The sequence below is a fragment of the Mirounga angustirostris genome, unplaced genomic scaffold, assembly GCF_029215605.1.
Source record: "Mirounga angustirostris isolate CCGP_5_RB_7025 unplaced genomic scaffold, mMirAng1.0.hap1 SCAF_8, whole genome shotgun sequence".
Taxonomy (NCBI): Eukaryota; Metazoa; Chordata; class Mammalia; order Carnivora; family Phocidae; genus Mirounga; species Mirounga angustirostris.
Window position 1 is genome coordinate 13,989,255 of NW_026991716.1, and position 27,969 is coordinate 14,017,223.

Below are 27,969 nucleotides of genomic sequence, written 5' to 3' on the forward strand. Positions count from 1 at the left end.
CGCCACCGCCCACGCTCTCTCCTGTCGTCTGACTCGGGCCGGCGCGGCGCGCGAGCAGCATGAGCGCGCGCCCGGACCGGTGACCGCCGCGGCGATGGACTGCGGCTTCGTCGCGGGCGGGAGGCCGAAGAGTCCGCCGGGCCGCCGGCGGCTTCTAGTCTTCCTGCCGTCAGGCCGCTGCGGAAGTCCGGGCGGCCGCGGCGTCTCGGCGCGCCACTGCCCGTCAGCGCTGTCTGTGGGTCTGGGGGCGCTGCGGTTTCGTGGCCCGGCGGCCCGCGGCGGCGCGTCACGTGCCTCCCCGCTGCTCCTCCTCCTGCTCGTGCCCTCCCCGCGCCTGGCCGCCGTCGCCCCGCGTCGGCCCCTCGCGGACCGGGAGAGCTCGCGCCCGCGGCCCTCGGCCCCCGCGGCCGGCCGCGGCGGCGCGGGGAGGTACCTGGCGGGCCTCGCCCCGGGCCTCGCCTGGGCCGCCGGCGCCCTCCACCTGTGCCGCGGCCGCGTGGCCGCCCTCGCTTCGTCCAGGAGAGGTGAGGGCCGCACGGCCGGGGTGGGGGCAGCAGGGGGCTCGCCTCGCCGGGCAGGGGGCGGGGCCAGCCTGGGCTGGGACCTTCCGGGCTGGGCGGGTGGGGGAGGCTCGGCGACCCAGAGGTCGGGTCAGCCTCGGTCGCCGGGCTCCTCTGGGGCGTGGGACGAAGGTCTGTCTGCCTCCGCCCTGGTGACCCGGAGTCCTGGGCACAAGCGTGTGGAGCGCAGTTGGCCGGGATGCCGGCAGGGCGGTGCGCGCTGGGCAGGGCGCTGGTGCTCGCCGGGGTGTGGAGCCGCTGGGCGGGCGCCGGTGACGCGTCCCTCGTGTCGCCGCTCGGGTGCGGGCGGCTGCGGGGGGGGGGGGGGCTTGCGAGATTGAGGAGCGAAGCTCTAGGAACTGCAATTTCACTTCCGACTCTAGTGGCTTTATGAACTCATTGAACCCTAGTTGCCTGTTCTGTGCTTGGCTGGCGCTTTTTGGGTACTTGGCACACATCAGTTAGCAAAATCTCGGACCTACACTGTAGCAGAGGAGACGATGTAGGTAGGTAGCTATAATTTATATATACACGTGTGATTTACATATAATCTGTGTGCGGAAGTGATAAATACCGTAGGAAAAAAATGGAGGTGATAAGGGTTAGGGAGTGAGGCCTCCAGCAATGAATTTAAATGGGGTTAGCAGAATAGTTCATACTGAGAAGGTGGCATTTGAAGGAGGTGAGAGCGGTCACTGCCCTGCATAAAGATTAGGGAAGTCTGAAACAGTCTCAATTTATTAGATAGCACATTGTTGATGAAAATATCATTCGGGGTAATCTTTATCAGCAAAGGGCAAAAATATCACTTTGGGTGGCCTCATATCAATAGCTGTCAGTAACCACACTGATGGCAGTTAAGGAGCAACCATCAGCCAAAGAGTTTTGTTCCTTTACTTCCAGCCTAGTGATTTGTTTGGTGCCAGGGTTCTCAGTAGGGCTACTGAGACTTAAGGATGTTATGAATAGCAAGTCTGTACTTGGTTTCCTCCGTTCAAGGCTAACTTTGGGCTGCTTTTGATATCCTGAAGGTCCTTCCAAAGGAGAATTACGCATTGCACTTTAACATAGCTCAGTTCACTTGCTTCCTGGTTATTGGTGGGAATTCCTAGTTCTTGGGCCTCACTTTGTTGTCACAATAAAGGAGGAAAAATGAGTCAGAGGCATGCTCCTCCTCAGGCTTCGCCCTTTGACAGAAGGCAAGATGGCATTCAGCTTCCATCGGCAGGGGTTGGCCGGCCAGGTGAGAAGTGGCCAGGGCTTTTCTCCACTTTTCAGATGACAGTACATATTTTGTTGAAGTAAGCTTGCAGTTGAACTGAATTCCAGTTGTTTTGGACAAGAAAAAAATCTGCAGCATCTAAATTGGAATTAGCTCTTGTTTAGAAAATAGTCACGATAGTTTATTTTGGGGATGTATATGTTGTGTGTGTGTGTGTGTGTGTGAGAGAGAGATATGTTTTAAATCACACAAATGATTAATTTGTTCTTAGAAACAAATTTGGTACTAGAAAAATCCCATCACTCTTCACCAGCCAGTTCTAGACTCAAATATTTTCAAGCTCTCTGATCCATGGGACAGTTGAGCACAGTTTAAAAAGATGGGCGGGTTAGCCTTTAGAGAGCCACTTGAGAGATCCGTTCATTCATTCATTCACCACCACTGTTTCTCAAGCTAGGTCTGTTCTGTGATCAGGCAGACATTTGGAGTCTCTTCACCTGGAGGCCAGTTTTGTCTCAGTACTGGGGATAAAGAATGAAAAAAGAGGGGCTAGATTTAACTGAGCTAATTTATGTAAAAAGGGAAGATCATAGGTGAAGAGGTGGATTTCAGATTTTCTTTCTAGACCATCTCATGATCCAGATCACAGAGTTCTCTTAACAAAATTATTTCTGGTCTGCAGTCTGCCAGGCCCTCTGCTAGATGCTAACAGTGTAAAAATGACTAAGACTGACTGCTCTTGGGATGTTTGGACTAGTAGATGATACAGATGTGGAAACAATATGGTAAGCGGTGTGATAGAGCTATCTGAGCTGTGCTGCGAACACAGATAAGGAGCAATCAAGGCGGCCCTCTGACCTGGGTGGAACTAGCAGACCGAACCACTCAGTATAGCATAATGCCCTGCCTGGAACATAATGTTTGCTTAGCAAATTGTAAAATTAAATGAAGAGGGGTAAAATGATGCTTAAAATTGGCCAGTCGAAAAAGGGGGGCAAGCCAGACTTAAGGATGGAGTACCAAGGTATACAGGTACAGGACACAGAATAACTTAGGTGGCTGGAAAGAAAGCTGAAAGGGTAGGTGTGGGCTAAATTAGGACAGGCTTTGTATTTGTGTGCCTTGCCAAGGACCTGATACTGTAGGCTAGTGGTTCTCTGAATATAAGGGCCTTTTTTTTTTTTTTTTTAATAAACCATTTAACTCACACATACATGTAACAGTTACTGCATTTTATATTTTGTCAGTCTGCAAACAGCGCTTGGTACAAAATGATTGGATTTCTTATACTTACCTTGACACTGACTGTGACCTTCTTTCCAAGGTGGGAACCACTGCTGTAGGCTTATAGACAAACATCAGATCTGTAGGGTTCTGTCCATGTCACGTTTTTTGCTTACATGCAATTTCCTTTAGAGTGTTTAGAGGTGAAGGATTGACAGTAGGAGCTGATTAGCTGAAGTATCTTTCTCGTCACTTAGGGGATTTACCTTAGGGGATTTTCAAACTTTGAGTTAGTAGTGACTATTTTTTCTTCTACCACTCTTCTACAAACCTGGCATCATAGAAAAGTAGGACAAATATGTAGCAAAATTTTCATATAGCTGTGTTTAATACATTTAAATGAAAGTTTTTATTTTATATTGTCCATCTCTTTTTTTTCTTCTGCTGTCCAAATGTCTTTTACAGTATGATTGTAATAGTAAGGAGCTATTGTGTTTAAACGTCCTTTCTGGACAGAATTGCTAGTTGGCATTGCAGTTGTTACATATTTTTTTTAAACTGTTTTTATGGTTCATGAAATACAAAAGCCAGAGAACCCTTACCATGCTACCTTCTTCAAATGAGCACTTGAAACAAGTTTACAAAATGAGTTGGATCTGTGGCTAAATGCACAGAAATTCAGAGGAAAGGTTAACATACAAATTGTTAGAACACATCTCTCTAAAGATAGGCTTTTGTAGAGACATCACAAAGAAAACTATTGACCAGTACCTCTTATGAATAGAGACAAAAATCCTCAACAAAATACTCAGCAAATCAAATCCAGCAATATGTAAAAAAGGAGTATACATCATGACCAAAGGGGATTCTATCCCAGGAACAACAGGCTCATTTAACATCTGAAAATCAATTCCTGTACCACACCATATTAAAAAAAAAAAGAAGAAGAAACTATGTGATCATCTCAAAAGACAAAGAAAAGGAATTTGGCAAAATTCAGCACCCCTTCATGATAAAAAGCACTTGACAAATTAGGAATAGAAGGGAACTGCCTCACTGATAAAGGACATCTGTGAAACACCCACAGCTAACATCATACTTAATAGTGAAGGATGCATGCTTTCCCTCAAAAGGTCAGGACTTGCAAGGATGTCTGCCATCACCAGCCATGCAGCATTGTACTAGAAGTTCTAACCAGTAGCATCGAAAAGAATAAAGTACTTAGGGATAAATTTAACAAAAAACTCACAGAACTTATATGATTAACCACCCTTGAACAATACAGGGCTGAGGAGTGCCAACTCCTACACAGTTGAAAATCTGTGTATAACTTTTGACTTCCCCAAAATTTAACTACTAATAGCTTACTGTTGGCCAGAAACTTTACCATAACAGTCAGTCACTTAACACATATTTTATATATTATATGCGTTATATTCTGTATTCTTAGAATAATGGAAGCTAGAGAAAAGAAAACATTATTAAGAAAATCATAAAGAAGAGGAAATACCGTATTGTAAAAAATCCGTGTATAAGTAGACCCATGTAGTCTAAACCTGTGTTCAAGGGTTAGCTATAGTGTGAAACCTATATAACATTATTAAAGGAATTAAAGACATAAATAAATGGAAAAACATCCTATGTTCATGGATTGGAAGACTGTGCTCCACCCAAATTGATCTATAGATTTAAAACAATCTCTCTCAAAGTTTCAGGTGGCTTCTCGGTAGAAATTAATAAGCTGATCTAAAATACATACGGAAATGCAAGGGACTCAGAATGGCCAATGCAATCTTGAAAAGGAATAAAACTAGAAGACTCCTTTCCTGATATAAAAACTTACAACAGAGCTAAAAGTAATCAAGAAAATGTGTCACTGGCATAAAGACAGATATAAATCAGTGGCATAGAATGGAGAACCCAGAGATGATTTACAGTCAGCTGATTTTTGACAAATTCCAAGATAATGCTGAAACAACTGGATATCCACACGCAAAAGAAGGCAAACCCTCATCTCACACTACATAAAAGTTAACTCAAATGGATCAGAGACCTAAAAGTAAGAGCTGAAACTGTAAAACTCTTAAAAAAAAAAAAAATTGGTGTAAATCTTTGTGTTCTGGAATTAGCCAGTAGTTTCTTAGATATGACACCAAAAGCACAAGGAACAAAAATAAATAAATTGGACTTCGTTAAAATTAAAAACTATTGTGCTTTGAAAGGCACCATCAAGAAAGTGAAAGCCAGCCCACAGAATGGGAGAGAATATTTGCAAATTACATATAAGATAAGGAACTTGTATCTAAAATGTATAAAGAAGGGTATCTGGGTGGCTCAGTCAGTTAAGTGTCTGCCTTCTGCTCAGGTCATGATCCTGGAGTTCCAGGATCAAGTCCCGCATCGGGCTCCCCGCTCAACAAGGAGTCTGCTTCTTCCTCTGAGCCTCCCCCTTCTCGTGCTTCCTTTTCTCACGCTCTCTTGCTCTCTCAACTGAATAAAACCTTTAAAAAATAAAAATAAACAAAATAAAATATGTAAAGAATTATTTTTTTAAATTTTTATTTATTTATGTGAGAGAGAGAGAGAGTGAGCAAGCAAATGAGAGAGAGAAAAAGCACCAGCCAGGGGAGGGGCAGAGAAGCAGACTCCCCGCTGAGCAGGAATCCTGACCCAGGACTCTGGGATCATGACCTGAGCCTAAGGCAGACACTCAAGCGACTGAGCCACCCAGGCGACCCTAAAATGTATAAAGAATTCTTTTTTTTTTTTTTTTAAAGATTTTATTTATTTATTTGAGACAGAGAGAATGAGAGACAGAGAGCATGAGAGGGAGGAGGGTCAGAGGGAGAAGCAGACTCCTTGCCGAGCAGGGAGCCGGATGCGGGACTCGATCCAGGGACTCCAGGATCATGACCTGAGCCGAAGGCAGTCGCTTAACCAACTGAGCCACCCAGGCGCCCCAGTATAAAGAATTCTTAACAACCAACTCAATAATAAAAAGATAACCCAAATTTTTAAAAGATTTATTTATTTGTTAGAGCATGAGCAGGAAGAGCAGAGGGAGAGAGAGTCTTAAACGGACTCTGCCCTGAGCTTGGAGCCCGATGCGGGGCTCAGTTTTACAGCCCTGAGATCACTACCTGCGCTGAAACCAAGAGTTGGACACTTAACCAACTGTGCCACCCAGGCACCCCAAAAGATAACCCAATTTTTTTAAATGGGCAAAGGGTCTGATTAGATGTTTCTCCAAAGATACACAGATGGCCAATAAGCAGTGAAAAGATGCTCAACATCATTAGGCATCAAGGAAGTACAAATCAAAACTGCAATGTGCTATCTCTGTGTTTATTGCAGCATTATTTACAATAGCCAAATTATGGAAGCAGCCCAAGTGTCCATCGATAGATGAATGGATAAAGAACAGGTGATATATATATATATATATATATATATATATATATATATATACACATACACACACACACACACACACACACACCACTATTCAGCGATAAAAAAGAATGAAATCTTGCTATTTGCAATGATGTGGTAGAGCTGGAAAGTATGCTAAGCAAAATAAGTCAGAGAAAGACAAATACCATATGATTTCACTCATGTGGGATTTAAGAAACACCTGAACAAAGGGAAAAAATGAGAGACAAGCCAAGAAACACTCTTAATTATAGAGAACAAATAAGTAAATACCATAGTTGAAGAGAGATCTAAAAAATAATAATTAAATTGCAATGGGATACCACTTTATACCCATTAGGATGGTTATAATAAAAAAGACAGTAACAAGTGTTGATAATGTAGAGAAATTGGAACCCTCAGACACTGCTGTTGGGAATGAAAAATGTGTAGCCACTTTGGAAAGTAGTCTGGCATAACCTTATAAACACAGAGCCACCGTATGATGCAACAATTCAGTTCTTGGGTATATACCCAAGAGAACTGAAAACTTGTTCACACAGAATCTCGTACACAAATGTTCCCAGCAGCATTGTTCATAGCAGCCAAGAAGTGGAAACAACTCAGATGTCCTTCAACTGATCACTAGGTAAGAAAATCGGTATATTCCTAAAACAGATTTCAGCAATAAAAAGCTATAAAGTACACAATTATAAGGTGGATGAACCTTGAAAACCTCACCTAAGTGAAAAAAACCAGTCACACAATACCACATCCCTTACGATTCTATTCATAAGTAATGCACAGAGTAGGCAAATCCATAAAGACAGAAAGTGGATAAGGGGTTGCCTGGGGTTGAGGGAGTAGGGAGATTGGGGCATGATAGCTAAAGGGTATAGGGTTTCTTTTTGGGATGATGAAAATGTTCTAGAGTTGACTGTGCAGAAGATTGCAGAACTCTATAGTTAAAATCAAATTGAACACTGAAATGGGTGAATTGTATGGTATGTGAATTTCATGTCATAAAGCCCCAACCAGGTAGGCTTTTGAGGTATGCCATATTCCTTCATGGCTTTTCTTTACCATCGGATCCTGTTTTGAGCCTAATTGTCCTTTCCATTCTAGAGCTGAGCCTCTCTGCTGGGAGCCTGCAGCTGGAGCACAGCAGAGATCTGGACCACAAAAGGAGAGATTTCACCTCTTTCGGGAACAAGAAGCTCTACTTTGACACCCATGCCTTAGTGTGTTTACTGGAAGAAAATGGTAATCCTTTTGTGGGTCACTCGGAAAAACACTTAGTTCTCATGATCTTATCTAACTTCTATTTCTCTTTGGCGTTTAAGTCTACAGATACACTCTTTTGGTCAATTTCTGTTTTTTTAAGTTCTTATTTTTTGTTTAAGGACAATTTTGCTTCCGCCAGTACAGTTGAGAGACTTTTGCACACATTTTTCTTTGTCGGTGAGAAGTGTATTTTTATAACATCCCTCTGGAGGTAGAGTGTTACAGATAAAAATTTAGACACAAGTTAGCAAAACTCAGGAATGGTTCCTATGACAGCTGCCTGACGCACAAAGTGGTAGTTTTGTTACTGTGCATGTTGTGTGCTTTTAAAATTGTTATGAAATGAAAATGTTGCTGAGCAGCAATTGCTAATAATTTCAGCTTGTGGTTTTTTTTAATAGTCCAACTAATATTTTTCCTTATTGCTGTTAATTAATGTAAAAGATGCTCTAACAGACATGACTTATTGAAAGTGCATTCAGTACATAGGTAACATTCTCACTGAATCTTCTCTAGACAGATAGGCCGATTCTAGTTTTCCGTATTGTTGCTCTTGACAACACGATAGATCTTTCCCCAGCTGTACGTGTTCATATCTGCAGAGCCACCCTCTGTAGCTGTGCTTTGCTTGCCCAGGACAAGCAGATGGAGTGAGCTCTGTGCTTGCACTGGGGAGTTAGAAGCTCTGCGTCAGGCTCTGCCAGGACCCAGCTGCAAAGCCAGGCAGTTCTCTCGTCTTTCCCAGTTTCTTTTTTCTTTTTTTTTTAGATTTTATTTATTTATTTGAGACAGAGAGCGCACAAACAGGGGGCAGGGGCAGAAGGAGAGGGAAAAGCAGGCTCCCTGCTGAGTGTGGAGTCCAATGCAGGGTTGATCCCAGGACCCCGAGATCATGGACCTGACCTGAAGGCAGACGCTTAACCGACTGAGCCACCCAGGCGTCCCCGTCCTTCCCGGTTTCTGTCTCCTCATCTCATCAGCAGGGTGGGCACAATAAGAATTCCAAAGATTCCTTTGAGTATTAAAGGAAATACAGTGTACTTGAGTGCACTTTGGAAAAACTGTTAAGTACCGTATCATAATTTTCATTGCTTTCCTTCTCAAACTTGAAACATTAGGCCTTTTTTTCACCAAAACTTCTTTCAGCTCAGAATTTAAAAAAGAAAAGTGGAATGGAGAAGAGAGGCATCAGAAATTATGTGGATAAGCAGAAGTCTTCCTGCTTTTTCCTTTTTTCTGTGGACCTTGTATTTTTGCATTCAAAGTAACCCATTGTAAAAAGCCGTATTCGAGAGAATGGGGGCGTTTCACTCCACATTAGGGTTTGACTATGTAGGGGAGCATCATAAATCTTGTTAAGTGGCAAGGTAGCGGCAGTGGGCTCGAGATGGCCCCAGATCTTTCTCCCATTAACAGGGGAGGGGGGGGTATTTCCCCTCCCCCACCGAAAAATCTATTTATTTACTTTTGATAAATAAAAATCGCGTTCATGTTGAATGTTTAAAGTGTGATATTTCGACAGATGTACTTCCTGCTTTTCTTGATTTCAAACCTTGATGCACGAGTCTTTGCATATCTCAAGACTGGTGTTGTAAGGACCCCGCTGAAGTGTAGGGCATGAGGCCTCTTAAGTGAATGATGAATCTAAGATGCTGCAGGGTGAGGCCTGGAAGGACCTGTCCAGGAGCACTCCCACCTTCCATCCTTGTCTTCCCCAGAGCTACGTCTCCTGCTTCACAGAACTTCTGGTCTGTCTGTAATCTCTCTAACCCTGATCGTGTCTTGTTCTCTCGTTCCTACAAAGCATTATTTTGTATCTGGTAACCCTTTAGGTTTTCAGGCCTAACTTCTACTTTTTCTTATCCCTTTCTCCTCCCACAGGTGGTTATAAATTATAAGGCTGTGGAGTTTATTATCAGCCTAAGTTCTCCTCTGGTCTCTTTTTCTTTTCTTCATAATTGCCAAACCTAACTATGTTTAACTATGAACGCTTCTTCATAAAGTTTTAAAAATTACAAGACACATTTTCAGGCAGAAAAGAAACAGGAAAAAATATTCTGAATCCCAGTACCCTAGAGCAAACCAGTGTAACAATTGGATGGGTAACCTTTTGGATGATTTTTCTAGATGCAGATGACCCACGTGTTGAAAATCAAAGGATTTTGAATAAATGAAGGGAGTAGGTCTTTGGAGGTCTTTTTATCTCTTTTAAATCTTTGTCTTTGTTTCTTAAGTATAGTTAGGGGCCGCCTGGGTGGCTCAGTCCATTAAGACTCTTGATTTTGGCTCAGGTTATGATCTCAGGGTCTTGAGATTGAGCTCCAGGCTCCGTGCTCAGCAGGGAGTCTGCTTGAGATTCTCTCTCCCCCTCTCCCTCTGCCCCTCCCCCCACTCGTGTATGTGTGCACACGCGTGAACTCACTTTCTCAATAAAATTTTAAAAAATTATAGTCTGTGCTTAATCTCATCCAAATTGTATCAGTTATAATTTTATTCAAGCAAATGTGCCTTTAATTACTAGAATCAGTAGATTCTTCTGTAGTTCTTATGGATGGAAGTATTTAATAGAAAAAAATTACTTTCCAGGGACTTGGTTTCAAGCATTTTATTAGAAGTTCCAATGTGAAATATAAATTACTATCTAAAGTTATTTTTTATTTCCAATTTTATTTTTTTATTTTTTAATTTAAATTCAATTAATTAACATAGGGTATTATTAGCTTTCCAGGTAGTACTATCTAAAGTTACTAAAAGTAGTAACACTGCTGAGTTAGATCTTTCAATTCAGCATCATTTACTGAGTATCAAATATGTTTTTTTCCAGCCTTGCCCCTCTCTGCAAGTGACCGAAGAGACTTGTGGAGGAAAAATAAAAGAACAGATTTTGCCTTTTAACATAAGATAAATTAACAGCTAAATTACTAGTTATCTTTATATGGTCAATGATTTGATGGCTTTATGCTGGATGTGAAATAATTGAGCTTTCCTACTTAAGTAAATTATTCTTTACTAACGTGTACATTTTAAAATAAGGAAATCACGTTATTTTGGAAAATTTAGGCCAGGGGGAAGGAAATAAAGATTACTTAGCAGTAAATTGCATCTGTAATTTTGATCTTGCTTTCCTTTCCTTGACCCCACGTTGCAGGCTTCCTCTACGTCATGAGATATTGTCAGGAAATATGATTTTTTGCAGCTAGGTAGGACGGTAGAGGAGACCAGCCCAGCCCTTTATCTTTACATGAAGAAACAGATATGTCATGCTTGTCCAGAGTGACAGACACATCATAGCCTGGGACTCCAGTCTTTCTGAATTCAAACATTTTCTCCTCTTCTGTGAAGGGTTTTTTCTCTTTTTTTCCCAACAAATGGAGTCTCCAGAGTGTGATTATCTTTGTGTGTTTGCTTAGGGTTCTCCACCCAGCAAGCAGAAATCACTGTCTCTGCATTGGTCAAGATCACGGATGCCAACATGGATATTGTCTACAAGGATATGGTCACCAAGATGCAGCAGGTTAGCTTTGTCGGGGAATGGTAGCAAACTTAAAGTCTAAAGCTGGGATGTTATTTGTTTGTTTTTTGGGTTTTTTTTTAAAGATTTTATTTATTTGACAGAGAGAGACACAGCGAGAGAGAGAACACAAGCAGGGGGAGTGGGAGAGGGAGAAGCAGGCTTCCCGCCGAGCAGGGAGCCCGATGCGGGGCTTGATCCCAGGACCCTGGAATCATGACCTGAGCTGAAGGCAGACGCTTAATGACTGAGCCACCCAGGAGCCCCATGGGATGTTATTTGTAATATGTATTTTTGGATAATATTCTATTGAAAAGCATATAGTACTTTTTTTAAAGATTTTATTTGAGAGAGAGAGAACACAAGCTGGGGGAAGGGCAGAGGGAGAAGCAGACTCGGGAGCCTGATGCAGGACTCAAAGGCAGGTGTTTAACCGACTGAGCCACCCAGGCGTCCCACAAAGCATATATTACTTCTAACCATAGTTGAGAGACAAATGATTCCAGTGTTATAAAAAGTAATTTATTCGAGGGGCACCTCCGTGGCTCAGTCAGTTAACCATCCGACTCAGTCTCAGCTCAGGTCTTGATCTCAGGGTCATGAATTCAAGCCCCACGTTGGGCTCCTCACTGGGCATGGAGCCTACTTTAAAATATATATATATTTTTTTTTTTTTCTTTTTTTGAAGCTATTTTGTCAACTGTTGTAGATTCATGTTGGAAAACTCAACTATGCTTGAAAATGACCTATTCCAGTCCACCATACTTAACAAAGGGAGATGTGGCTGGAATTATAGCAGTGTGTTCTTGAGCTGCTGGTCCTCAGACTGCCACCCTTTGAACTGGCTCACTTGATGATGATACTGGACTTGAGTCTTTATTCTTTTCCTTTCTTCATTCTGGAATAGAGGATGACCTTGCTGAACCTCTCTTCTCGTGTCCATATTCTCCTGGTTTCTCACTAATATGATTCCAGGTAAGAGGCAGACATCCTAGGCCAGCCTAGGTTATATGTTTTGTTTTTCTTTTCCTAGGAGATCACTGTTCAGCAAATAATGTCTCAGATTGCCAGCGTGAAAAAAGATATGATTATTTTGGAGAAGAGTGAATTTTCAGCCCTCAGAGCAGAAAATGAGGTAAAACTAAAGAGCCACTCATATTAAGATGCTCACTATCGAGACATTGAGACATAAATGCACAGAAAAAGGGCACAAGTTAGATGTGTTTTCACCAAGTGTCCACCACCAGATCAAGAAGTAGAACATTACTGGCGCCCCAGAAGCTTGCTAATGCCCTGCCAGGAAGACCGCTATCCTGACCTGCGTCGCCGTTGACTGGTTTTGCCTTTTCCAGGACTTCATCTGGGGGAATGCTGTGGTGCGTCTTACAGTAGATCAGTCTTGCTCAGTATCTGTCATTCGGTAGTATTTTATGAATGGGCCACATTTTTCTACTGTGATGTACACTTGACCCCTGAACAACATGGGTTTGAGCTGAACAGGTCCACTTACACAGTTCAGTAAATGTTTTCTCTTCCTTAAAATTTTCTTAATAACATTTGCTTTTCCCTGGCTTACTTTATTCTGAGAAGATGGTATGTAACACATACAACATTCAAAATATGTGTCATGTTACCAGTAAGGCTTCTGGTCAACGGTGGGCTACTAGTAGTTGAGTTTTCGGGGAGTCAAAAGTTATGTATGGAGATTTTTAACTGGGTGGGATCAGTGCCCCTAACCCCCTGCGTTGCTCAAGGGCCAACTGCATATTAGAATTGTTTCCAGCTTTTGGTTATCACAAAGTGCTGCTACAAAATATCCCTTGGTTTCTTGTTTTTTTATTTTTTTTTTTTAATTCAGTTTAGTTAACATACAGTGTATTATGAGTTTCAGGGGTAGAATTTAGTGATTCATTACGTACATATAATACCCAGTGCTCATTACATCAAGTCCCTTCCTTAATGCCCATCACCCGGTTCCCCCATCCCTCCCGCCCTCTCCCCTCCAGCAACCCTCAGTTTGTTCCCTATGATTAAGAATCTCTTATGGTTTGCCTCCCTCTCTGTTGTTATCTTATTGTATTTTTCCTTCCCTTCCCCTGTGTTCATCTGTTTTGTTTCTTAAATTCCACATGAGTGAAATTATGGTATTTGTCTTTCTCTGATGAACTTACTTCACTTAGCCTAATACCCTCTAGTTCCATCCACGTCATTGCAGATATATCCCTTGGTTTCTAAAGTGTGGCATAGAAAAATTGACAAGGCAAGAAACAACAAATGTTGGACAGGTTATGGAGAAACCCTCTTACACTGTTGGTGGGAATGTAAGTTGGTACAGCCACTTTGGAAAACAGTGTGGAGGTGCCTCAAAAAATTAAAAATAGAGCTCCCCTATGACCCAGCAATTGCACTCCTGGGTATTTACCCCAAAGACACAGATGTAGTGAAAAGAAGGGCGATATGCACCCCAATGTTCATAGCAGCAGTGTCCGTAATAGCCAAACTGTGGAAAGAGCCGAGATGTCCTTCAATAGATGAATGGATAAAGAAGATGTGGTCCATATATACAATGGAATATTACTCAGCCATCAGAAAGGATGAATACCCAACTTTTACATCAACATGGATGGGACTGGAGGAGATCATGCTAAGTGAAATAAGTCAAGCAGAGAAAGTCAATTATCATATGGTTTCACTTATTTGTGGAACATAAGGAATAGCATGGAGGACATTAGGAGAAGGAAGGGAAAAATGAAGGGGGGGAAATCGGAGGGAGAGACGAGCCATGAGAGACTGTGGACTCTAAGAAACAAACTGAGGGTTTTAGAGGGGAAGGGGGGTGCGGGTATGGGTTAGCGCGGTGATGGGTATTGAGGGCACGTACTGCATGGAGCATTGGGTGTTATATGAAAACAATGAATCATGGATCCCTACATCAAAAACTATTGATGTATTGTATGGTGACTAACATAACATAATAAAATAATTTTTTTTTTAAAAAGTGTGGCATAGGGGTTCAGCATTGAAGTAAGTGCTGTGTTTGCATCCTTCCTTTTATTTTCAGTCTTAGCTAAAGTCTCATAAAGGAAGTCCATTTATTAGCAGTTCATCTTAGTCCTGTGAGAGGCCTTCTAGCAAAAGATCCCTTTTGCTAGAAAAGAGTAGTTTGAAACTCTCACATTTGCCCTTGAAATTGGCTATTTGAAGGCAGAATTTGTTAAAAGAAAAATTGAAGGAGGTATTAAAGACAGAAGGGCCTCTGGAGGCAAACGTGTATGTTAAAAACAATTGTGTTACTAGGGCGCCTGGGGCGCTCAGTGAGTAAGCCTTCGACTCTTGATCTTGGCTCAGGTCTTTATCTCAGGGTCATGAGTTCAAACCCTGCATAGGGCTCCACGCTGGGGAGCCTACTTAAAAAAAGAATTAAACTGTATTACTGATTTTATGTAACCTTTGGGATGGATTAAAACTGATCTCAAGACAGGCGCATGCGTTGTTTTTTGTTTGTTTTTAAGATTTTTGTTTATTTATTTGACAGAGAGAGAGAGACAGCAAGAGAGGGAACACAAGCAGGGGGAGTGGGAGAGGGAGAAGCAGGCTTCCCGCCGAGCAGGGAGCCCGATGCGGGGCTTGATCCCAGGACCCTGGGATCATGACCTGAGTCAAAGGCAGACACTTAACAACTGAGCCACCCAGGCGTCCCAGTAGACGCATGCGTTGTAATACCGTCCTGGCATGACAGATCGTCTGCTCCTAAGACTTTTCAGCTCATGTTTCATTCTGAATGCAGCTAGAACTGTGCAAAAAACATGTTCTAATGTAAGTTTATTACCAAGTTTTATGTATTTTTTTCTAACCTTCTAGCCATATCCTTGACTTGTTTTTGTGGTTTTTTTTAAATGTGTTTTTAGAAGATAAACGTGGAACTACATCGGTTAAAACAACAAATAATGGTGAGACCCTCACTCCTCCTTGCATGCTTGTTGGCAGTTAACGTAAACATAGTAATAAATACAATGTCAGAAGTTTTTTAGGTGTTCTTAAAAACGTAATCCTATGTTAAATAGTTGTGTAATATGTCTGGAAAGTACACACTGAAAGATTTAGCTGAGAATAATGAATAAATTGGTGATGTCTGTAACCAAATTCATTAAGAAAATTATGTTCTAGGATAAAGGAAGTCCTCTTTAAATTAAAAAGTGTTGAAGTTGCCCCATATGGAGCCTTTAGGTTCTGTTAGAACAGACTGGCTTTAGAGAATTTCATGTGATTTCAAAATGCTGACTGTACCAGCTGTTCAATTTCTTTTTTTTTTTTTAAGTGGAAAGGACATGGATGTTAAGGTAGAGAAGGCTCTGACGAGTGTCAGAAAGAAGGCTTTATTTAAACCAGAATTACATATTTTCCTTCTTTGAGTCCATCTCTGCTTTCCAGAGTTGTCCAGGGAACAGCTTCAGTCATAAATTCCATAAGGAGAGTTCACTGGGAATCTCGAGGTTAAAAGCAGTGGTAACCCACTCTGGACTGACTTGAGCATAAGCGGGGGTTATTTGTATATATGACTGGGAAGTCCCAGGCTTCACATCCCAGGCGGGTTTCCATTTCTCACTTTGGATTTCTTTCTCTCTTTGTTTGCCCTCCTGCCAGGATGAAGTGGTCAAGGTCCGAACAGATACCAAGTTAGACTTCAATCTAGAAAAGAGCAGAGTGAAGGAATTGGTAAGTTCCTTTATTATAAACGGAGTGTGAATTCATCTTTTTGCAGGATGGAATGCTCGATCCGGTCTGAGTATATAGACAGGTCACCAGTACCATTAAACGTTTACCTGTGCGTCGTTGTTAGACACAGTTTTCCCTGTAATTGTATTCTGGCTTAGAGCTTAAATTTGATGCTTTCAAAAATAAAATGAAAATCTTGGGAGGCGCCCGGCTGGTTCAGTCGCTAGAGTGTGTGTGACTCTTGATCTTGAGGTAATGAGTAATGAGTTCAAGTTCAAGCCCCACATTGTGTAGAGATTACTTAAAAATAAAACCTTTAAAAAAAAAAATTAAACTCGGGGAGCCTGGGTGGCTCAGTCATTGGGCGTCTACCTTCGGCTCAGGTCATGATCCCAGCTGGGATCAAGCCCCGCATCAGGCTCCCTGCTCCGTGGGAAGCCTGCTTCTCCCTCTCCCACTCCCTCTGCTCGTGTTCCTGCTCTCACTGTCTCTCTCTCTGTGTCAAATAACTAAATAAAATCTTTAAAAAAAAACAACAACTAAACTCTTGGTCAAATCGAGTTTGAATCTCATTTTATTTCAGAGAGAGAGAGACTAAATTATGTGTTACTTAGACATTACAAAAGAAATCAAACCCAGTCTCGCCCTGTGTCCTCTAACTTAAACCTCCACAGGTCCAGATTTTTCAAAAGTTAAGTTGATCATCTGTCTTGAATAATACTAAATTAAATTCTACACTGAAATTCAAGATTAAAAAAATATTTCCATACAGTCTTTTTCAAATTTTAAATAGAGAAATCTTAATGACTTGATCACATTGTTTTGAAATGGAAATTCGAAACTATTTTTTAAGTTATATTAAATTGAAATTTTTAATTAGGAAAAGTACTTCTGTACATTTGTTACCAAAAAGATCTCAGAAGGGGCGCCTGGGTGGCTCAGTCGGTGGAGTGTCTGCCTTCAGCTCAGGTCATGATCCTGAGGTCCTGGGATCGAGCCCCATGTCGGGCTCCCTGCTTGGTGGGGAGCCTGCTTCTCCTTCTCTCTCTGCCCCTTACCCCTGCTCGGGTGTGTTCTCTCTTTCTGAAATAAATAAATAAAAATCTTTAAAAAAATCTCAGAAGGGAAGCCTGGGTGGCTCAGTCGGTTAAGTGTCTGCCTTTGGCTCAGGTCATGATCCCAGGGTCCTGGAATCGAGTCCCGCATTGGGCTCCCTGCTCCGCGGGGAGCCTGCTTCTCCCTCTGCCTCTGCCTCTGCCTCTCTCTCTCTCTATCTCTCATGAATAAATAAATAAAATCTTTAAAAAAAAAAAAAAAATCTCAGAAATGTAGGTTGTAAGTAAGCAGAAGGGTACTTGCCCCTGTGGGATCATGTACAGGACCCAAGAAAGCCGTGCAGATGCAGTTCTGCTGTCCTTTTTCAAAAATAATGCGTAGAAGTACTATTTTTTCCCCTCAGAGTTTGCGCAGGAACACTTTTTTTTCAATTTTTTATTTTATTCGGTTATAATCGACGTATACAGCATTACGTTAGTTTCAGGCGTACAGCATAATGATTTGATACTTGTATACACTGCAGAATGGCCACCACCGTAAGTCTAGTTACCATCTGTCATCAAACATAGATAGAAAATTTTTTTCTTGTAATGAGAACTTTTAAGATTTATTCTCTTAGCAACTTTCAAATAGACAGTGTGGTATTATTCACTGTAGTCTCCATGCCCTGCATTCCATCCTAGGGCTTAACTTATTTTACAGCTGTAAGTTTGTACCTTTTGACCCATTTCACCCACCCCACAGCTCCCACCTTTGGCAACCACCATCCTGTTCTTTGTATCTGTGAACTCAGGTTTTTGGGGAATTCTTTTTGGTTTTGGGGGTTTTTTTAGATTTTAGATTCCACATGTAAGAGAGATTGTACAGTATTTGTCTTTCTCATATTTCACTTAGTGTAAGTACTCAAGGTCCATCCATGTTATCACAAATGGCAGGATTTCCTTCTTTTTTATGGCTGACTCATATTCAAGTATATATGTGCACCACATTTTCTTCATCCCTTCATCCATCAGTGGACACTTAATCTTCTGTGTCTCAGCGATTGCAAATAATGCTTCAATGAATATGTATGTTCTAATAAAAATAATGTTGAGTTGCCTCTCGTGACTTTTAGCCCATCTATCTTCTTGTTCAGGCTTTATTTGAATTTGATAGCAATAGTTAGATACCTTCTTTATTCTTAGAATAATGAGAAATAGGCCATGTGAAGCATCTTTTACTAACAGAACTGTATACACATGTAGAAACTGAGTATGCACAGTTGTTCATTGTCCTCTGATTCTTCACAATTTGCTTTTAACCAGAATGTGCTGCAATGATAAATGAAGCTAATACTGAAATTCAAACAAGTACTTAACTCTATTTTGGAACCACTTCTGGATTTTAAGAGTTCAGCTGAGCTTTGTTGTACAAAATCATTATTCCCATGTCACCTGTCTTTCTTGTCTCAAAAACCACTTTTTTTTTTAAAGATTTTATTTATTTGACAGAGCACAAGCAGGGGGAGCTGCAGGCAGAGGCGGAGGGAGAAGCAGGCTCCCTGCTGAACAGGGAGCCCGATGTGGGGCTCGATCCCAGGACCCCGGGATCATGACCTGAGCCGAAGGCAGACGTTTAACGGACTGAGCCACCCAGACGTCCCTCAAAAAACACTTTTCAACCATAAAGATTAATTCACCTAGTATCAGTAAAATATTTAACAGTTGCTAGTGTATGATTAGTCTCTAGAAAAGGAGAAACTTTTTTTTAAATTAGGATGAATAATATTTTAATGCAGTAGTAAAATATTTAAATGAACATAAAATCTCGGACAAATGAAATACCCAGACTTTAAGATATTACTGATTTTTCCTCTTGCCTCAGGTGTCAAGATGGCTCTGCATAACACTGTTATTTAGAATTTTAAATTCAAATTTGTCTAAAATATTCTTTTTTAACCATATTAACATTTTTTTAAAATTTAAATTCAGTTAACAGTTTATTATTAGTTTCAGGGGTAGAGTTCAGTGATTCATCAGTCTTATATATTTCCCAGTGCTCATTACATCACGTGCCCTCCTTAATGTCCATCACCCAGTTATCCCATCCCTCCCACCCCCTCCCCAAGGAGGAGCGTCCCTATGGGTTGTGTACTTAGCAAAAAATCTGAATGCACTTGATTTAGGAAGATGCCCATAGCTAAGGAGGATGTGGGACTGATGGACATGGGTGAGAGCCAGTGAATTGATGGGATTTATTAACCTAGCTGAGAAGTGGTTCTTGGTCATCCTAAACTTCCTAAACTCTGAAGGACAGGACAGCAGTACGTATTGCGTGTGCATTGGTAAAGAGGAGTTACGTGACCCTCCCTCTCCTTGTTGAATACAGTTCTGTTTCAGTTCTATAACTGGTGGTGCTTACAGCCAGTTCAGAGCAGCATGGCCTGTATGTAAGCCGCTTGGGGGGTGCAGGGAGATGGACTCACATAGCTGTGAGTTTAAAAATCACAGCAGTGTCAGGATTTAGGCTTTTCTTTTCCCTTGTGGTCGAGTCAATACTGACTTGGTGAAGACGGGAGTCCAAAAATCCAGTCCGCCCTGCCCTCTTGTGGCCATTCGATGCATAGCTCTTTCCTCATCTGAAACCCTGACATTAAAGATGGAGATGAGCATTCTTTGGTCCTGGACTAGTCCTTGGTTTGGGGTTTTGGGGTTTTTTTTTTCCCCCAATTTTGCAAAAAATTAAAAAAAATTTTTTTTTAATTTCTGAATAATACTGTTTTTATATTCTAGTCCCCTGGTAGTTCCAGGGGAACATTTTATAGCTAGAAAGTTTCTAGATAGTTAAGCATTAATTTTCTCCCCTTTCACAGTGTTAATTTAGTGAAGAATTAAATGCTAATTTTTCATTTAAATTATAGATTTTCATTTGCTCAGTTAAATCTTAATGCCCACTGCTAAGAAGATATGTCTGATTTTGGTCTCAATTCAACAAAATTGCATTAAATCTTTGCATAAACATTAAGGCAAGATACCACTTTGATTCTGAGTAGTGCTAGTCAGTTCCTTTAGTACTACTGGACTGTGACACACCCAAGTGGGTGGTGGTTGTTTAATTAAAACCAACATGTGATGGTTTAGTGTATTTCTTATACCAGTGTATTTATAATTTATCTTTAGGCAATGTCTATGTCACATACAATATTCCTTGAAACTTTTTTTTCCTCAACTTTATAACATTCCTAACTTTGTCTAAACCTCAGGTAGTGACCAATTTTGTGATTGCGATGGGTTAGCTCCCAAACTAAATTGTTCCCCACTTTTTTTAACCCTCTCAAAGCCAAAAAGCACATGACTCAGCAGCCAGGCAAATTGGTCCCCAGGAAATGCTTTTACACTAGTGGGAGGGGCCAAATGGCATCACAGCGAACAGATGACAAGAGCAGGAGAGGTGAAGGGTGACAAAGGGAATCGTATACTGGAACAGTGAGTGGCTAGAAATGAGAAGCTTCAGAAAACACATCTAAAGAAGAGGGGCAAGTAGGCTACTTGATTCCAGAGGTGATGTCTAGTGTCCTCCAGTCTTGGAAGGAACAGAACATTGAAGGCATCAGAGAAGGAGAGGGAGAAAGGAATAAATCAGAATCTGACCTATGTTACACGTTTGTTTGTTTCAGTACTCGTTGAATGAAAGGAAGCTGCTGGAAATGAGGACAGAAATGGTGGCATTGGTAAGAAATGAGACTACTTTTCTTGGTCATTGTGTTCATCTTGGCTTTATCCCATGCATGCATACTGTCCTTTGTAATGATGTGTTAATGGGAGGGGACACTCAAGTTTTGTGTCCTAGGGTGTTTGGTTTTTTTTCTTGTGGTAAAGTACATGTAAAATTACCAGTTGAACCATTTTTAAGTGAACAGTTCAGTGGCATTAAGGACATTCACATCCTTGTACAACCATCACTGGCTTCCATCCGCAGGACTCCTTACATCTTGTAGACCTGAAACTACCTGTCACATGCTCACTCCCATTCCTTCTCCCCCAGTCCCCAGGTGCCGTCATTCTGCTTTCTGTCTCTGTGAATGTGCCTGCTCTAGGGACCTCATAGAAGTGGCCTCATACCGGATTTGTCCTGTGACTGGCTTCTTGCACTCAGCTTAATGTCCTTAAGGTTCATCCATGCTGTAGCCTATCAGAAGTTCCCTCCTTGGAATTCTTAATCACAGGAAACAAACTGAGGGTTGCTGGAGTGGGGGGTGGGGTGGGAGGGATGGGGTGACTGGGTGATAGACACTGGGGAGGGTATGTGCTCTGGTAAGCGCTGTGAATTGTGCAAGACTGTTGAATCTCAGATCTGTACCTCTGAAACAAATAATGCAATATATGTTAAGAAAAAAAAAGAAGAAGGTAGCGGGAGGGGAAGAATGAAGCGGGGGAAATCGGAGGGGGAGACGAACCATGAGAGACGATGGACTCTGAAAAACAAACTGAGGGTTCTAGAGGGGAGGGGGGTGGGAGGATGGGTTTGCCTGGTGGTGGGTATTGAGGAGGGCACATTCTGCATGGACCACTGGGTCTTATGCACAAACAATGAATCATGGAACACTACATCTAAAACTAATGATGTAATGTATGGGGATTAACATAAGAATTAAAAAAATAAATGTAGAAATGATATCAGCAAAAAAAAAAAGTTCCCTCCTTTTTAAGGCTGAATAACGTTCCACCTATGGGTAGACCACATTTGGATTATCCTGTCAGTGGACACTTGGGTTGCCTTTGTCTTTTGGCCATTGTGAATAATGCTGCTATGAGCCTGGTTTTACCAATATCTGTTGGACTCCCTGTTTTCAGTTCTCAGAAGTGGAGGACCCTAGAATTTTTTTGGCACTTAATAGAATATTTGTTTATCTTAATGAAAGTTTAAGTTCCAGTGATTGAAGAATAATAAGGAGTGGTGGTTTTTTAAATTATTCTTCGGACTTATGACCTGCTTTACTTTTTTTCCATCTTTTGTTACTTGGGACCTCCAAAACTTGCAAGACACTTATATCAGAGAATAGTAGAATATTCCTCTGGAATACTTTTCTACTCATCCTTATTCATTACCAGAATTGTTAGCTATAAGGAACTACATACAAGTGATCCTTGAACAGTAGGGAGGTTAGAGACCCTCCCACATAGTCAAAAATCTGCATATAACTTTCAACTCCCCAGAAACTTAACTACTAATAGCCTACTGTTGACTGGAAGCCTTCCTGATAACATAAACAGTTAACACGTATTTTGTATGTTATGTGTATTGTACACTAAAACAAAGTAAGCTAGAGAAAAAATGTTATTAAAATCATAAAGAGAAAATACATTTATAGTACTGTACCATATCAGAACAAATCAGGTGTAAATGGACCCATGCACTTCAAACCCACGTTGTTGAAGGGTCAATTGTACTTACTTGTCCTAGGAAATTTAGTGAATTATTTTTATGCATTAATGAAATATTACAACCCCTTTATAACATCAGTCAAACTCACCACCCTTAGAGGTTGGTTATGTATCTAGTTTAACTGTATTATATTTGGAAAAGAACACAAATAGGCCTTTGGTATAACCAAGCCTCATACTAATAAAATACTTGGTGTTTGAACTATGAAAGAAGAATACCTTAAAATGTGAATAGAAATTGTGTCAAGGCAAACAGAATATCTTTTAGAATATCTTAAGATTGCATTCACTTTTTATTTTCATTTTTTTTTTAAGATTTTATTTATTTGTCAGAGAGAGAGAGCACAAGCAGGGGGAGCGGCAGGTAGAGGAAGAAGTAGACTCCCGGCTGAGCAGGGAGCCCCATGCGGGGCTCGATCCCAGGACCCTTGGACCATGACCTGAGCCGAAGGCAGACGCTCAATGAACTGAGCCACCCAGGCGTCCCTGTGTTCACTTTTTAAAGCAGTTTTTGTATACCTCTCATCGAGAGGAACTTAGAAAGATGAGGTACCTTTATTGTCTTTGAGAACAGACTGCCTTTTAACTTTAACCTTAATTTGTAGAGCAGTCTATCATTTACAGAAGCTTTATATACATTATCACATTTGATTGTCTGTGTGAAGGCAGGGCCAGTGGTGTGTGTTTGTTTTTGGGTTTTGTTGAGGTTTTTTTGCTTTTTTCAAATTAAAGTAAACAGGCCCAGAGATATTACAGGCCTTGATCAACGCAACATAACGTGAGAATAGTAGAACTAAAGCTAAAGCCCATGTCTCCTTAATCGTACCCCATCTTTCCCTGGGACTGTACCCTGCTGGGGAGGGCCTGTAGGATGGTGGGAGCCGAGGGGACGGCAGGTGGATCCCAGGTGGTTTAATGCTGTGAATCTCTTTGTTTTAAAAGCATGCCCAGCAAGATCGCGCTGTCACCCAGACAGACAGGAAGATAGACACTGAGGTCGCTGGCCTCAAAACCATGCTGGAGTCACACAAGCTCGATAACATTAAATATTTAGCAGGTAAGCTCTTTTGTGTCTAGATGGTTCAAACAAGCAGAAAATAAAATTTGGAAAATAAGTCAAAGACAGATACTGCGTTTCATTGATTCTAACACATTTTTTTTTCACATTTTAACATCCCTGAAATTAGAAGGCAGGTTATGATTTCCGATAGATCAAATATCATACGGTAATCGGTAGTTTTTTTTCCTTAGTAGTAAAATGATGTGCTTTACAACCGGTGGAATCTTAAGTTTTATAAGATACTGCCATTGAACTGTAGTTACTTGGAATTTTTTTTTTAGTGAAATTCAAGATGATATTTTATGGATGGAATGAAAGGCTTTTGAGTTGTGATCTTTCTGCTTCAATTGGTGACACTCCTTGTAAGGAGTTATTTTGGTTTTGCAATTTTTGAGCCAAAAGAGGGATCACAGAATTTCTGACATTCATTGAAAAGTTTTGTTGAATGTTGGATACAGTTCTGCTTTGAAGATGATGATTGCAAGGAACAGGGTTTTTTAGCGGGCAGGTGTCTCGTGGAATGTGGCCTATCAGCAGGCTATCTGAGTTTCTTGTGTTAGGAGTGGGTTCCATTGTGTAATGGTTATCACTCTGGACTCTGAGTTTCTTGTGTTTGTTTTTCTGTTTGATGGATGGGTGGATAAGCGCCTGTGTGTCTTCTTAATAAAAAGTTGTCCTTTAAGTAACTGTTAACACAACTAATACTATGCTCATTTTTTTTTCTTCTTACAGGATCTGTATTTACGTGCCTAACAGTAGCTCTGGGATTTTATCGCCTGTGGATATAATAAAGTGTCTATTTAAAGATATCCCTATTGTTTTGCCTTAAGAATACCAGATTGCTGTGCCTCTTCTTCCCCCCCTCATTTCCAAATTTTAACCCTAGTTTTGACTTAACATGTATTATTTATTTTATGCAGATTATGGACATATAACCAAGGAAAGAAGTCATAATGATTCCTTTCATCTTTTCTGTTTAGTTGCCTTTGTACCACTGAGTGGTGGTGGACAAAACACGGAAGACCCCACTCAGCCGGACCAGTGAACTTGGTCTAACCTGTGGGACATACCAACAGTAAATATTTATATAACTCTACAATTTTCAGTCTTCTGTCACATAGAGGATTTTGGGGGTCTCCATTTAAAAGGCACAATGGCTTCACTAAGTGCTGAACAATCACCGAAACTAAACCAAGAGCACCAAACCCTGTGTCTCTCTGACCCAGTCCTTCCCCTCAGCCAGTCCCTATGTTAGGGTACTGTGTTTCAGCCCCAGGGGGTTGATGTGCTAATGATTCACTTATACTGTTCCCCTAAAGCAATTATTTTTCTCTTCATTTCCATTGTCTTAGTTATTGTCATGGTTATTTATCGTGTGCCTTCCAGCCAGAAAATCTTGTTGCCTAATGAAGTTTTGTACTCATTACAAATGGGGACTCTCTTTTTACCTCTCAGAGTGCTAGATTTCTGTCCCACCCTCTCACTTCGTGTGCCCGCCCCTCCCCCCCCAGCCCCCGGCTCGAGAACTATAACCATACTCCACGGGCAGCATTACCTGCCTACGAAACTTGCTAATTCTTGGCATGGAAATCTGCTTCGGTTTGTGGGACAAGTTCTACTTGCTTCTGGTCTTCATCTGCTTTGTATATAAGAGAGGCACTCGGTTTTCCTTCAGCAATATTTAGATATTTGGATAGTGTATGCACTTCTTACAAAAGTCTTGAATGAATATGCCTTTGCCCATTACAAGCTCAGACTGTAGGCTTTAAAATTAGAGAACTGTCATTCCAGGTTATCATCTTAAGGTCGATTCCTTTGGTTGTTAAAAACATTCCCATACCTACCTTACTTCTATTTTTTAAAACAAATAAATCCCTAGATACAGCTGGGGTTCTTTTAGAGAAGCACATTCTCATGTTATTTGAATGACTGGCGTGGGAGAGAATATGCATTTTAAAAACGAGGACATGGAGAGCCTGTTTTTTGTCTTTCTCCACATACACGCATGTGCACATAATCCGGTACAGTGGAGAAACCACAAAGGCACTTGTTGATCGAATTGGTAGGATAAATCATCCATTGTCACTGTTCTACCGCACTGGCAAAAAAGTTACGTTTGTCCTTTGGATGTCATTTCTTAAACTTCAGAAAATGTAAGTCATTGTCTTTTTTTTTTTTTAAACATATGTTTAGCACAAAGCTTCTGAACTCCGGATGAGCCTGAAAATCAAGTTCTTTGGCATTAGTGGTATCAGTTTCAAAGTGAATAATGATTTGTCTTCAACTTGATCCAGAATTATCGGGGCACCTGGGTGGCTCAGTTGGTGAAGCCTCTGCCTTCAGCTCAGGTCATGATCCCAGGGTACTGGGATCAGGCCCCGCATTGGGCTCCCTGCTCAGTAGGGAGACTGCTTCTCCCTCTCCTGTTTCCTCTGCTTGTGCTCTCTCTCTCTCTGCCAAATAAATAAAATCTTTAAAAACAAAAAAACCCAAAATTATCTCAACTGCTTCATAAAATACTGTAGTCATTTGTGCTTCGCCTTTCAGAGGAGGATCCCCAGAAAATACTGCACGTTGAGCAGTTGCCTTAAGTATTACAGATGTAAGTAAATGACATCCCATTAAGACCACATTTGCAACTACTTAATATAGATAGAACTATGGTTAGTAAGAGCTTGGAGAAAGGGCCTGGAACACAGACATGCCTCCAAAATTAAAAGAATCCCCAAGAGGAAAAAGCACTGTATGTAATTATGTTTCAAAGCAAACACTAACTTGTATAGGTTAAAAACAAGCAAAGTGACCTTACTTCCTGATAAAATATTTTTTAAACAACATTCAGAGGGGTGACACTCTCTGATCTGCCAGGAGTATAAATGGCATTCCTACTGGTTTATAGTGGGCTGCAGCAGTCACTTAATTTGGGCCTTGGATTTTGGTGTGTAGTCTTCTGCATTACAGAACAGACTCCCCGTACCCGCAACCTCGGGAACAATGAACTCGCATTTTGGTGGCTTGGGTTGCATGCGTATATGGAGGTTAGGAATGTTCGGGACTGTGTTCCCTTTGTTTGGTCAAATGCATTTTATTTGAAAAGCATATGAGCCAGAAATACAAGCATACCCTTCCCCCTGCTGGCTGGCCCACACTTCTGTGACCAGCGGGAGCACGCTGGGACTGGACACAGTGGGACAGCTTCCTGAACTAGTCTGGTTCCGAGGGATTCCGATCGATCGCTTAGGAACATAGGCCTTCGCCTAATTTCAGAAGGGGAAGATGCCTGGCACACAACTTGCAGATAACCCATGTGGTAGCACCTGGGAAACGAACCAGAGCCCGATACTGCGCATGTACCCCGAGGCCCAGGTGCCTTTGCTACCGATGCCCAGAGCAGAAGGCCGGACGGACAGAATCTGGACTTCCTTTCCGTTCTTGGGGGTGCCTCTGCATTCCTACACTCTTCTCCCCTGCCCTTGTCCAAAGAGCCTAAACTCCGATTCTCCCTCCTTTCCTGTTCCATTAATAAGCAAAACCTGTCTGTACAGTTCTTTACAGGAAACAGGATTTTGATTTCTGGCCTGTTCTTACTCCTTCGGCTGCTTTTCTAGCTTAGTATCTAACAAAACGAAATCTGAGTGTATTCATTTTTTCCCTTAAGTATGCCAAGTACCTCAGTTGAGAAGTCAAGTTCAAGAAGAAAGGCTTGGCTCAAACCAGACATCTTGCTGGAATTTGTCTCGGAACACTCTAAAAATAAAAATCCCGAGCCGCAGAGAACGTGTCCCTGCCCGGGTTATGCCCGCCTCAGCTTTTCCCTCTGTAGCTGCGCCCTGAGTGATGGGAGCTTCCCTCCCGTTCTTGGCCTCCAGCCGCTTCCATCACCGCCTCTGCCTGTTACTTAACCGTGTCCGCATGGGCGAGCGCTCCCCCCACCCCTGCGATGCTCTGGTTGGCATCGTTTCTGAGCAAATATCATAACTCACGTCCAGAAAACTTTGGCTTTACCATATGTTTATCAAATTTGTGGCTTTCCGGACACTAAAGCAAAAACATGTTAAACAGAAACCATTTATTCTTGATGTACTCTCTGTGTTTGAGAATGGTTAGCCCTTCACTGGAATTTTATTTTGAAAATACCTGTCTTCCTACAGATTTACACTCATGTTCTGATTATAACCCAAATCAATTTATTAACCGTTTTATCAGTTAAGCGAATAGTCAATTACATTTTGTTATATAATAGAGTGGGTATATTTTTATTATCGAAAATAAAATACTTAATTCTTTCTATGTGACTACTACACCTTTCATGCGAATTATTCAGTGAATTGGCAAATTGAGAACTTCTGCCTGCACTGTATTTTACTGTTACTCCCTCCATTGTATATGACAACACTGGTGTATTATAAGAAAACCTAATACGCTAAAAAATGGGGTTTGTATAGACGATAACTTTGAAAGTGCTTGCTTGATTTACAAAATAAATTTTTTATTCAAAAGAA

At 41.4% G+C, this 27,969-nt stretch overlaps 1 protein-coding gene across 5 annotated transcripts; it reads left to right on the forward strand.

Moving 5' to 3' along the window:
• On the forward strand, window positions 1-27,969 carry MCUR1 (mitochondrial calcium uniporter regulator 1). 5 transcript variants are annotated; one of them, XR_010413489.1, is made up of 10 exons: window positions 1-524; window positions 7,543-7,680; window positions 11,112-11,215; window positions 12,246-12,347; window positions 15,121-15,162; window positions 15,857-15,928; window positions 20,640-20,693; window positions 21,008-21,133; window positions 23,350-23,464; window positions 24,200-24,276. XR_010413489.1 is itself a non-coding variant. In XM_054505729.1 (10 exons), the coding sequence occupies exons 1-9, from the start codon at window positions 95-97 to the stop codon at window positions 24,510-24,512; spliced, it is 1,122 nt and encodes a 373-aa protein (XP_054361704.1). In that variant the 5' UTR covers window positions 2-94; the 3' UTR covers window positions 24,513-24,542; window positions 25,653-27,969. The 5 variants fall into 5 exon arrangements, 4 of the variants coding, with proteins under 4 accessions (XP_054361704.1, XP_054361703.1, XP_045722305.1 ...); XM_054505729.1 differs by lacking the exons at window positions 21,008-21,133; window positions 24,200-24,276 and adding exons at window positions 24,448-24,542; window positions 25,653-27,969 and having other exon boundaries at window positions 2-524; XM_054505728.1 differs by lacking the exons at window positions 21,008-21,133; window positions 24,200-24,276 and adding exons at window positions 24,448-24,542; window positions 25,661-27,969 and having other exon boundaries at window positions 2-524.

What these genes read in the sequence shown, in the direction of transcription:
- MCUR1 (XM_045866349.3), top strand. Translation starts at nt 95, where the DNA reads ATGGACTGCGGCTTCGTCGCGGGCGGGAGGCCGAAGAGTCCGCCGGGC. An exon ending in GGTTAAAACAACAAATAATG is followed by an intron (nt 15,163 to 15,856) that starts GTGAGACCCTCA and finishes CCCTCCTGCCAG; the next exon opens with GATGAAGTGGTCAAGGTCCG. An exon ending in GGACAGAAATGGTGGCATTG is followed by an intron (nt 20,694 to 23,349) that starts GTAAGAAATGAG and finishes TTGTTTTAAAAG; the next exon opens with CATGCCCAGCAAGATCGCGC.